The sequence below is a fragment of the Rattus norvegicus genome, chromosome 1 (assembly GCF_036323735.1).
Source record: "Rattus norvegicus strain BN/NHsdMcwi chromosome 1, GRCr8, whole genome shotgun sequence".
NCBI lineage: Eukaryota > Metazoa > Chordata > Mammalia > Rodentia > Muridae > Rattus > Rattus norvegicus.
In genome coordinates this window covers 181,335,557-181,347,786 of record NC_086019.1, presented here as the reverse complement: position 1 = coordinate 181,347,786, position 12,230 = coordinate 181,335,557, and the positions used below count along the sequence as shown (strand labels likewise).

Sequence of the window (12,230 nt, the reverse complement as noted above, 5' to 3'; positions counted from 1 at the left end):
TCATCCATCAGTCCATATGTCCATTAACACATCCACCTATACTCCCAGGCCTCCGTCCATTTGTTCAACAGTTCATTTAATTAACCATCAGCCATCCCTCCATCTTTCTATTCATCCATTTACATGGCCACCAGCCCATGTACTCCTAGTTTAGGAGCTAGCCCCTGTGCTAGGAACAAGGGGGAAATAACACCACAAAATGAGGCATGGAACTTGTGTCTAGTGAAATGGGGAATCAATTCTATGATTTTGCAGGTCTTAGCAGTTATTTAGAAAATAATTGCATGTCCATAAGCCTCACTTACCCAATCCATAAAATGGTGCTAATGCCTTGACTTTATGAGGAAGCTGTCTGGTTCTGGTTCATAACTAAAACAGGCTTAGAAGAAATCAGTGGTCGAAATGCAAAATTAAGAGAAGAAATTTTACCCCCAAACAATAAACCATGCTTCTAAGCTAATTCTGTTTAAAGATGTTGATACCTCACTATATTTCTGTTTGCAGTGTTTATGATTCTGGTTCCAGTATATAGGGCTGGAAAACTGCTTCCAGGGACAGAATGCATTCATCTTTAGGGTTCTGCGTATCCCCTTCTCCTCCATTTCCAGCCCTAAGTATCAGGTGAGGCAGGGAGCCTGGCAACAGAGCTAGCTGCAAGAGACAATCAAGACTGACGCTATTTGACCTCTTACCTCAGAAAACTGAAGCCTCCCAAAGTCACTGGGGGGACTTGCGACCTTGAAGACTTTCTTTGGCATCATCCATGTCTCCAGTGTCTCCAGTTTGCTCACAGCAAGGTTGGTCACATGGTGCTTGATCAGAAAGCCCTGGAATCGGTCAGCCAGGAAGTAGAGGTGGACAGACGCTGGGTGGCCCATTGGATAGTACCTGAGAACAGGGGACCAGGCTGTGAGGTGTGTAGTGTCACCATGAGGTTCCCATACTCTACGGTGGTCTAGTTCCTAGAATAGCCCCTGTTTAGCCTACTATAATCTGCACCAGTCTGAAAACTGCTATCCATGAACCTGGGGTCTTTATGGCTGCAAAGTGTTACATTTTAAACAAGAGTGATAAATGTAAAACATGCTGACGATAGGAAAGTACAATAAAGAAAATAAAGCCCTGCTCTTGATGCCTCTTCCCATGCACAACAACTCTTCCACAGATATCTACTGAGTCCTCTGGTGCTGCGTATCAGAGAGGGAAATGATGTCTGAACACTTCTGCTGGTGCCTTTTCCTGTGGCCTCATTTTCCGTGCATGAGTTTGCATACATGTTACCTAGTGGGCTGGCTAACACTGTGTATGTGTGCAGGTGTATGTGCATGTATGTGGAGGCTACCTATCACCATAGATGTCAGTCCTTAGGTGACATCCGCCTTGCTTTTAGAGGCAGGTTCTGTCACTGATCTGTAGTTTGTCAAGTGGGCTAAACTAGCTGGCCAGTAAACCCGGGGACACTTCTGACTCTCTCTACCTCCCTGATGCTGGGACAACAAAGCACCTGCCACCATGCCTAGCTTTTAAAATGTGGGTTCTGGGGGAACTGAACTCCTGCTCTCAGACTCATATGGCAGGTACTTTACTGATAGAATCATCTTCCCAGTCCCACGAATATGACGTAGCTGGAATTGTAATCTAGATGCTAGGCTTTTACTCCATTGGACTTCCTACACATTCTCACATGTCTCTGAAGAGCATTTTATTTTATAAAACCAGTGATCTATTGATGGGTAATAATATTGTAACAGATCTGTTATTCTTTTGGAATTTGTGTTCATTCACACCCCTCACACCCGTAAAACTCTTCAAACCCAGGACCTAAGTTTGTCAGGAAAACTGATTTATCTTCTTGCTGTTCTCTTCCTCAAGTGGGTGTCGATGAACCCACACTGTTTTTCTTTTTCTAAAAATGACTGCCAACACACACTTGGAAATACTCAGCCTCCTATATGAAGCTTGTTTTAAGTCGTAGGCCTCTGGTTCACACAGGTCGGCTGGCTAGGATGGGCTGGAAAACTTTCCAGAAGAGGAGAATGTGGGGAGCAGAAAGCAGAAGGGAAGAGAGAGCCATGGAGACCAGCAACTCCCCACTTGCAGAATAAAAAGCTGCTGCTTCTGCAGTGTGTAAATTGCACAGTGCTAAGAGGCTGCGGTGGCTCCCTAATAGCAGCGTTCCACAAATCACTGTCCCCTCTCTGCTAAATGCAGGCTTCCCTCTGCTTCCGATCTGGAGTTTTAAGTCTTTATGTCCAATTAGAATGGCTGGGGAGGCCTCCTTCCCGTGTTGACGAGCCTCTCGGAAATCACTGCCTTGTTACGGGGATGCCTCTGGGGCTCTCCAGAAAGAGCCTGCATCGTCTTCAGATTGCTGGGTCTTCACAGCCCATGCTGGCACACTCTTGGTGTGATCATGGTGGGTGTGAAGCCTAGGACACTTGCTGTTGCAGTTACTTGGCTGTCCGGCAGTGCTTTCTCAGGTTCGGAGGGATTGGGTATCTGTGCTGCCCAACATGGGAGCCACCAGCAACTGCTGGGCCCTTGAAATGTGGGCATAATTTTTAATGCTAGTTCATTTGTTATTTTTAAACTTAATTTGTGTGTGTGTGTGTGTGTGTGTGTTGTGTGTGTGTTGTGTGTGTGTGTGTGTGTGTGTGTGTGTGTAGGCCAAAGGTGATGGAAGGTGTCTTTCTCTATAACTTCCCAACTTACTTTTGGAGACAGTGTCTGTCACTTAACCCAGAGCTTGCCAATTAGGTAGACTGGCTAGCCAGTGAAGCCTGGGGATCCTTCTGTCTGCCTCCCAGTGCTGTGACTAATGGTACATGCTGCCTCACTTGGCTTTTATGAGGATGCAAAGGATTTGAACTCTGGTCTCCGTGCTTGAGTAGCAAGCATTTTATCCACTAAACCACCTTCTCAGCTGCTGCTGCTCCTCCCCCTCCTCTTTCTTCCCCCTCTCCCTCCTTCTCCTCCCCCTCTTCCTCCTCCCCCTCCTCCTCCTCCCCCTCCTCCTTGTCCTCCTTTTTTCAGACAGAGCCTCATGCATCCCAGGAGGGCATCTTACTTAATACATCGTTGACTGTAGCCTTGGAATCCTGATTTTTTTTTTTTTTTTTGGCTCTACTTCTATATGCTAGGATTACAGGTGTGTGCCACCGTGCTTGGCTTAATTCTAGTTCATTTAAATGAAAATGGTCATTTGTGATACTTGGCCTTCTTGATATAGCTGTGGAAGTCTGTGTTTACCTGCATGGGTGTCCCCAAAGCCCCATGTTTTCAATATCTCTTTGCACTGGTGAGAAAGTCTATTTCCCACCTCCTGGCCAATAGCAAGTGGAGAGCATGCTTGGGCTAGCCTGTGGGAGGATGAGTCATGGGTGACAGATTCGAGTCATCAAAGTTGTCCTAGCCCACACCATTGTGGTTCAGCCAACAGTTCCCAGGTAAAGAACTGTAGTTCCAGGGTTCTGACCTGCAGCTGGCTACAGACACAGAAGAAACTGATCCTGACTAGGAAGGAAGATGGCCCACCTGATTCACATACGGGCACTAAGGAAAGATTACAAAGCCCCAACCCTGGTCTATTTGTTACGTAGTATCATTATAGCAGTGCACAGGTAATGAACTGGTGGTGTTTGTTTTGCGAGGTGGGTGTGTCTATAGACAGAGGAGAGCTCGCTGCCCGAGAGGAATAGGAGAAAGTATGTAAATCATACTCAGTGTTGCTGCATGTCAAGAACACGAGCTATCAAAGGTTGAGTATTGGAGCAATCTGTTGCTTTATTACTTACTTTTCCTTACTTTCTTCTGGGTGTGTGCTTGTGTGTATCTCTCTGTGTGTGTTTTTGGATGAGCGTGTATATGTGGGGGTGTTGGTGAGTGTGTGCATAGTGTGCCTGTGGAGGTCAGCCTTGGGCACTGTGGTGGTTTGAATATGCTTGACCCATGAAAGTGGCCCTATTAGGTGGTATGGCCTTATTGGAGGAGGTGTGGCCTTGTAAGAGGAAGTGTGTCACTGTGGAGGTAGGACTTTGAGGTCTCATACATGCTCACATCTGGTCAGTGTAACACAGTTCCCTTCTGCTGCCTAAGGATCAAGATGGAGGACTCTTGCCTCCTCCAGCACCAAGTCTGCCTGCAAGCTGCCATGCTTCCTACCATGATGACAACGGACTGAACCTCTGAACCTGTAAACCAGCCCCAATTAAATACTTTCTTTATGAGTTGCCTTGATGATGGTGTCTCTTCTTAGCAATAAAAACCTTAACTATGACAGGCACCTTCTGCCTTTTATTTGAGATGAGGTCTCTTTTTGGCCTGGAACGTTGTCAGTTAGGCTAGGCTAGCTGGCCTGTGAGCCTCCAGGATCCATCTCTCCTACTCCCTCTCACCATTGCTGAGATTGTAAGCAGGTGTTACAGTGCAAGCTGGAGATCCAACTCAGCCTTCATGTTTGTGAGACGAGAGATTTCCCCACTGATCCATCTCCACCACAGCTTCTGTCGTCTGATTCCACCTTCTGCTCTGCTCAAGTGCATGGAGGCTCTACAGAAATATCTTCAGTGTACTCACTGGCTGCCTCCTTATGAGCCACAAACACTTAATACTTGCTGCTTAAACTCATACCTTTTACCTGGATTGCAAAGCTGTCCTTCTTGGCTTGTTTTGTTCCCCTAAGCCCAGGCCTACCACTTTCTGGCCACTGGTACCTTTTTTTAGGCTCCTGGATGTGCTGAGTTCAGATGTGCCCCAGGGCCTTTGCACAGGATATTCTTTCCACTGGGAATGCTCTTCTCCTCTTGTGAGTATATGGTGAGCTATGGCTTGCCTTTACACTTAATGAGAACCATCTCACAAGTCAGCATCTGTTCTTATTGTTAATCTCTCTGTGTCTCTGTCTCTCTCTCTCTGCATGCAAACATGCACATGCATACACTTAGGAACTGTGTGTCTTCACACTAGAATGTGAAGGTAAGGACCTTGGGGTCAGGTCTGTCTGGGTCAGAGGTGACTGTTCCATGTCTAACAGAGAGCCTGGTACACAGTAGGTACTCAAGCATTGATTGCTGATGAGTGATAACCTGGGATCCCCTCTAGCTTTGTGCTTTTTAAGTACATCTGAGGACCATGTAACCCAAGGTGTAACCCAAAGCCCTCTGCACCTTATGGCCACATTATCCCATCTCTAAGTAATGACAACAGCAACTTCACTAAAGGCTGTACAACAATTTATAGAATTCAGTGGGAACATTTGTCTGGCCCAAGGTTTGTTTCTCCCATCCCTTATTTAAATAAGGTGAGCTTCAGAAAAATAGAGTGACATACGGTTTTGGGGTTCTAATTGCTTTGCAAAAGCAGGGGATTTGGTAGTTAGCCTCAAGTTGACATCTTCACCACATTGGGCAGGAGTTGAACCAGGTAGCTCAAGGCTGGTATGCACAGCGCCTCATACAGGGCTTGACCTGACTTGCAGGTGTATGAAGCTCAGGTGGCCTGGGTTGGTGTTGACAAAGCCCCCCTGTGGGATTCACGCTAACTTACGAGCGGTGTTACTTGCTGGGGTCTGAGTTAAGGTTTGGTAGTAATGTATTGGCATCTCAATCCCTGCAATGGTAGATCGGAAGTGGCTTCTATTTTCTTGTTCTCCTATATTTGAATCTGCTATATCAAACATTTCTGCAAAAGCGCATGCATTACTTTATAATGAGAAACTGAATCAATAAGCACTGTTTCATGAAAGGTTGCACCACAGCCTGCAACTACACAGAGTGCATGAACTGCCCAGCTCAGATGAAAGGCACTTGCTATTTCCCTAGATGCCCCACGGGTAGCAATTCATTCTCCTTTGCCTTTTTGGGATAAGGGTCCTTTGTCCTGATTTATTCTCAGCCTCCGATTCATAAATACATGGGTCTGCCCACGGCAAGGCACAATAGCTCCATCACAATAAAAAATGAGGGAGAAAAGTCGAAGGATTCTGGGCCTGAGGCAACTAGATGGTTTGCTTCATTCCAAAGCAAGTACCAGGAGAAAGTTTCAACAACCCTAAATAAATCGGGAGTGTCTTTTGGAATTTCCTCTAAGATCATTTATCTTCTAGGTTCTAGGAGGCTCATGAGGAAGCTAGAAGGACAGTTGCTACCCAAGCTTTGGGGCACGGCACTGTACACCGGGTAGATCATCAGTGGTTCCAAGATCAATATTCTTCCCACAGACTAGATAGGGGGTAAGACACTCACTGACATTGATACTAGGTGGTACAGCCATATGTGATGGGCCTGTTGATGATGTCCCTTAGGTTTGGGAGAGAGGTGGGGGTGTTAGGACTCTCTGACCCCAGAGAGAATAGCTCGTTTGGTAAAAGTGCTTGCAATGTAAGTGTGAAAATCTGAGCTTGGGTCCCCAGTACCCACATAAAAAGCAAGAACTGAGGCATGTGTCTGTATTGTCAGCACTGGGGAGGTAGAGAGAGGAGGAGCCCTGCGTTTGCTGACCAGTCTTGCTGAATTAGTGAGTGTCAAGTTTAGGGAGAGACTCTATCTAAATCACACACATGCACGCACACACGCACACACACATGTATAGTGGGCCGCAAAGGAGGTTGGGCAGTGTAAGGGCGAACAAGATGCTCTTGTAGATGGTGCTAGTTCAGTTCCCAGTAGCCAGAATGGGTAGCTCAGAATTGCTTGTAACTCCAGCTCCAGGACACCTGATGCCTTCTTCTGGCCTCCATGGCTATCCATACTCTCATACACATACCTCCATACCCAACAAAAACATATGTGCATACACATACATGCACTTTAAAAGGAATAGGAAAGACAGTGAGGTGGCAAGCGGTGGAGAAGGTCGCCTGACATTGTTCTGTGGTCATGTAACTCCACAGTTACATAAATGTGTCCACATGCATACTCCATAATGCACGGCAGCTTCTGACAGGGTGGGACTCGAAGGCCCTAATGATTTGAAAAGCTAGACCATGCAGTGATGGGACAGTAAATAAAGAGTCACAATGAAACAGCAATGAGAGGGGCAGCTAACCAGTTACTATCTCAACCACAACACTCATCACTAACCGTTGGGATAGCTCAATGAGGGTCACTAGGGTACCAGAATCATGTGCAAGCTACTGAACACTCAAACGAGGATGATACTACACTGGAGAAGTGGCTGTGAGCACTTTCTTTTCATCTTCTATGTGAAGAAACTGAGGGTCCGAGGATCTGACTTTGCCCAAGGTTAGATAGAATGGTGCACATCTGTGATCTTAGCATGCGGAAGCTGAGGCTGGAGGATCACCATGAGCTTAGGGTCAGTCTGGGTGACAGTACAATACTGTTTGCAAAAAAGAAAAGCCAAGGAAGACAGGCCAATGGGAAAGAAAGAAAGAAAGAAAGAAAGAAAGAAAGAAAGAAAGAAAGAAAGGAGGGAGGGAGGGAGGGAGGGAGGGAGGGAGGGAGGTAGAGTACCTGTAAGTAGCATAAACAATGACTGTGATTAAGGCCAGCATCACAGCTTGTGTTTGGAGAATAAAGGTAAAATAGCAAGCAGAGTGCTAGCATAGAGTAGAAAGACTCATGTGATCAGGAGGAGCAGGGAGAGGAGAGCATGACATTAGCATCTTGCTCTGCCTGGGACCCAGCTCAGCACCCAGCTCACCTGCAGCTGTTCTCCCCATCCGTGTGTAGCGATGACTCAGCCCTTCGAAGACCCAGGCGGATGAAGGAATGATACATGGTGAGTGCCACATCGCTGAGGCTCTGGATGCCATCTGGTTCGTCATAGACATTCTCCCAGTAAGAGCGGAGGCCCGGGGTGCCCGCAGGATAGTTGCCATACAGGTAAGAGTCCAACTGCCCAATGATTTCCTGGTTCACTATGGCTTCGAACTTTCGGGCAAAGAAGGTGGGCCGGGCCGTCTGCTGTGCTCAGGAGAGAAAAAAAAAACCCTAAGTTTTATTATCAAGCAGTAGGGGCTTTCTTCATCCTATATCCTACAAGGAGAGGCAAGCCACTGCAGTAAACCTGCCAGCTTCAAACTCCAGCCCTGGGACTCCATGACCTGTTTTTAACTTTATCTTCTATAAAATGGGTCACACAGAGAGTGGATGACGTTAGTATCTGTAAGGCAACAAAGCGTGGTGGGTATTTTGGAAGCACCACTCAAATGACCCTGAAATAAATGAACCGTGGGTGTTCAGTGCTAGCGTTGGCTCCCAGCTTTTTAGTGAAGGTCACAGAGGAGCATCCCAGGATGGATGTATTTTACTTGGCTGGGAGAGTGCTTTAAAATCAAATTCACTGGCAATGTTTACAAAGGGAAGATTCTCGGAAACATTTCTGGCTTCCTTTTAAATAGTGGCTGTTGTGGGAAACCCGGGCCACATTCTGAGGTGGCAATGGTAGGTAAACAGGAATGGCAGTCCATCGGTTTGGACAAAACATGGGCTCTTCTTCCTGCCATTGCCCTAGTGTCTCCTAGTGTCTTAGCTGATTTGTGGGCTCACAAGGGACACTCCAGGGGGTGATACTCTCCAGGAGCTGGGAGTACAACATTCTGCACTTGTAGCTTTCCAAGTGACTCCAAAGAAAAACCCAGTCACTCACATGCTGGACTCCACCTTGTCTATGATCTTTCCCTTCTTTTATCCTAACATTTTCCTTTGTCTCAGTTAATCTGGAATTTCAGGATACAAATCTGTTAGACAACCATTTTACAATAGAAATAAAAAATTCCCTTCAACCAGCAGCTGTTTTTCTTAGCACCAGTGAGACTCCACACACCCTGTCCCAGCGTGAGGATCGGCTGGACCATGGTCTGAGCAAGACTTCCAACATGCAAACCCATAGCCCTTGCCTTTTCTCCGGTCAGTCAACAACTCTGGGGGTGACGTTCAGAAATGTAAATCCCAAAGGAAGCTCCCGGTTGATTTTGTTTGCTGTGTGAAATGAGAACTCGTGGAAATGGGTCCAGAGAGAGAGAGAGAAGAATTTGTCCACAGACAGATAGCAAATCAGTGGCAGATCCAGGGTGAAGACTTAGGGTTGAAAGTCAAAAGACAATATATGTTGACTAAGGGAGACAACTCAGCTAGGGAAATGTTTGCTCTGTAAGCATGAGTGCCTGAGTTGAATTTCTGGACCCATGTAAAAGTGCTGGGCAAGTGATGTGTGCCTGTAATCCTAGGGCTGTAGAGGTAGAGACAGGTAGATCCTTGGGGCTTGCTGGCCAGCCAGCTTAGCCAAATCTGGGAATTCTGGGTTTCCTGAGAGACCCTGCTTCATTGAGAGTACTGTTAACAAAATACCTCCTCTAGGGAGACTTAAATCATATCTACTTCCTCTTCTTAAGACCTCAATGTCAAATCCAAGTTCAGTTAAAGCAGTGCTCACCCCGGGGAACCTATGGGTTTATTAGGCTTACTTACAGAGCATGGGTGAGGGGTTATAGGCATGGGTGTGGATGACCACAGAGCATCTAGAAGGTCTGCACCAAGCAGAGATGATAGCTCCATAGCTGCACAGATGGAGCCTCTTCCTGTTAAACTTCCCTAGCCTGAAAACTCTATCCCGTTCCTGAGAAGCCTGGGCCATAAGCAATTAGGATAAGACAGCAGGCTAGATAGTCAGGTGAGAGTTCAATTACACCACTGACTCCTCCTGTGCAGTCTTGTCAACAGTTCACAGGCCACACCACCATGGACATTTGCAAGTAGTCTTAGCTGATCTCATGAAGATGGAGGACTGAGTTCTCCAGCAGACTGTCCAGAGAAATAATAGATGAAGCTGGTCTCTACACACACACACACACACACACACACACACACACACACACACACACACACACACTGCATATGCACACGCAAGGACACTCGGGCATTCATGCACACAATGCACAGATTAAAAAATAACTAAAGTGCGAGGCACCTGCCATCTGTAAGCATCATGCTACTTCTAAGGCTTCACAAACATCTTCAGCAAAGAGCCAAACAGTAAATATGTAAAGCACTGAAACTTCTCAACTCTGAAGCAAGGTTATATCCAGAGGCAAAATAGTAAATGAGCTATAGTGGCTGCGTTCCAACAGAGCTTCATTTATAACAGTAGGCTGGGCTGACTGTGGTCAGGGAGCTGTGGTGTGCTGACCCATGGTCCGGGACCGTACAGAGATAAAGCCCAGTTCTGTCCCTTGAGGAGCTCACTCTGGCCAACTGTTGCTACAGATCAGACTCCATGGGTCCCGCTGAGGACTAAGAGTTGCAGCACTAACACCAATTGCACAGAGAATAACGAAGGGCATCATGCATCTCAACACCTAAGCCTCTGGTGGCTCCTCCGCCAGGCAGGGTTTGTCACTCCCCCTCTGCAGACAAGGACATTTATCTCACAGAGAAAATCAACACTCAGGAAATGCTCACAGCCTAACACTTGGACCAAATCCCACAGCTCCAAACCCTAAGCTCTTCCAAAAAGTCCCTCTAGGATAGGTTAGTGAGTGAGCAGGAAGCCCTTCAGAGAGAAACATCCTGGAGTCCTGCGGAACACTCCCTCCCCTTCACTTCCTGAGCCCTGGGGTGTCTGTCTGGAGAGTGGTTGGACAGCAATAGGGAGTCAGTCCCCTTGAGTCCGTGGCCTCTGCTACTTCCTAGGAGTGCACGTCTTTAGGCAGTGTTGTCCCGCTGCTCCAACCTCAATTTCCTTGTCTTTGAAATGGGTGCAGGCATGAATTACTTGCATGTGTTCTCTGTTGCTGTTAAGGGATACACCATTGACGCTTAATTTGGCCATTGGGCTCCCTATTGACCTACAGGTTGTCATTTTCTAGGGTCAGATAATCTGCCTCATTGGCAAGATGGCTTCTACGTCCTCCATCTGCTATTCTCTGACCACGGAATAATCTTCTAGAAGTGTATACTACTTTTTGAAGAATTTATTTATTTATTTGTGTGTGTGTGTGTGTGTGTGTGTGTCTGTGTGTGTGTCTGTGTGTGTGTGTGTGTGTGTGAATGCCACATGCATGTGAGTTCCCAAGGAGGCCAGAATAGGGTTTTGGATCCCCTGAAGCTCAAGTTCCAACTGATGTGAGCCATTTGACATAGTGTTGAGAACCGAACTTGGCTCCTCCAGAAGAGCAGGAAGTAGTACTTCCAATGGCCAAGCCATCTCTCTAGCCCCAAGGGTATGTGGTTATTTTTATCATTCTCCTCCTCAGAGTTCATTGGAAAAAGAACTTCTATTCTTTTTGCTTTTTCAGCCTCGTGAGTCTGGATGTTGAAGGATAGCCTTGATCTTTACTTACTGCAAAGGAAAGCTGTGCGCATACAATTTACTAAGTTAGTTGGGCTTCATTGGAGACCATGATGTCCCCCAGGGTGTTGGGACTGGCATACAGATGACATATCTAGGAACACCCTGAGGAGAGCAACACCCCTCAAGAATCAGCATACCAAGGCTCTGAGCTGCTGTCTCTTAGTGCTGAAGGTCTGCAGCAGGGGCAGGGATCTCCCTAGACAGAAGCATGGGTCACTTTTCTTCTTTTAGATAGATGAGCCATTCCTCCTTCTTTGTGCATCCTTTCTGTATGAACGGAGAGGCTCAAACCACCCAGGTCCATGCTTAAGTTAACATGGGTCTGGGGGTCTCCTAGTAGTTCTCAGCGCACTACCAAATATAGGCAGATGAAGACAGTAAGTGGAGACATTGGGAGGTATAGATGACAACATAAAAATGGCTGCTTATTGTGTGTCCAGACAAGCACAGAACTAGTGGAAACTAATGGTAAAATTCCCACATACCCATCTGCCATCTGTCCTTAGCCCCACCATATTCCTTAGCTTCATGGCCACAGGAAAGTGATTTGAATCTCTTTGTGGGTTCAGTTTCCCCACCTACAGAGCAGATGATGTCCAACCTAGCAAAGCCAATGATCAAAGAGACTCAGGCCCATGGCTGGTAAAGAGTAGATCTGACAGGGCAGAATGGAGACCTACACAGTCCCTGCTTGATGCTGACTTGTAGCTGTGGAGGACGCTAAGGCTCTGTCTTGCACAAGCCTCCTGGTAATGGAGATACTGCATGTGTTTGGCAATGTTCCATGGGACCTGGTTAAGAGACCTAAAGCTCTATAAAGGCAATTTTGACTCTATGCCGTCACAGCGAGGATGTCTTGTGACGTCATCAGCTGGGGATGCTGCTCTTGACATCTTTCTGAGAAGCAGAATGTCATC

The 12,230-nt window shown here is 46.8% G+C and overlaps 1 protein-coding gene across 1 annotated transcript in view; it reads right to left on the bottom strand.

Annotated features, from left to right (window-relative positions):
- Xylt1 (xylosyltransferase 1) overlaps positions 1-12,230 on the bottom strand; it is a 282,826-nt gene that overhangs the window by 13,261 nt on the left and 257,335 nt on the right. The window contains 2 exon segments of the mRNA NM_022295.2: positions 693-888; positions 7,663-7,925. Coding sequence (NP_071631.1) covers positions 693-888; positions 7,663-7,925 — 459 coding nt within the window.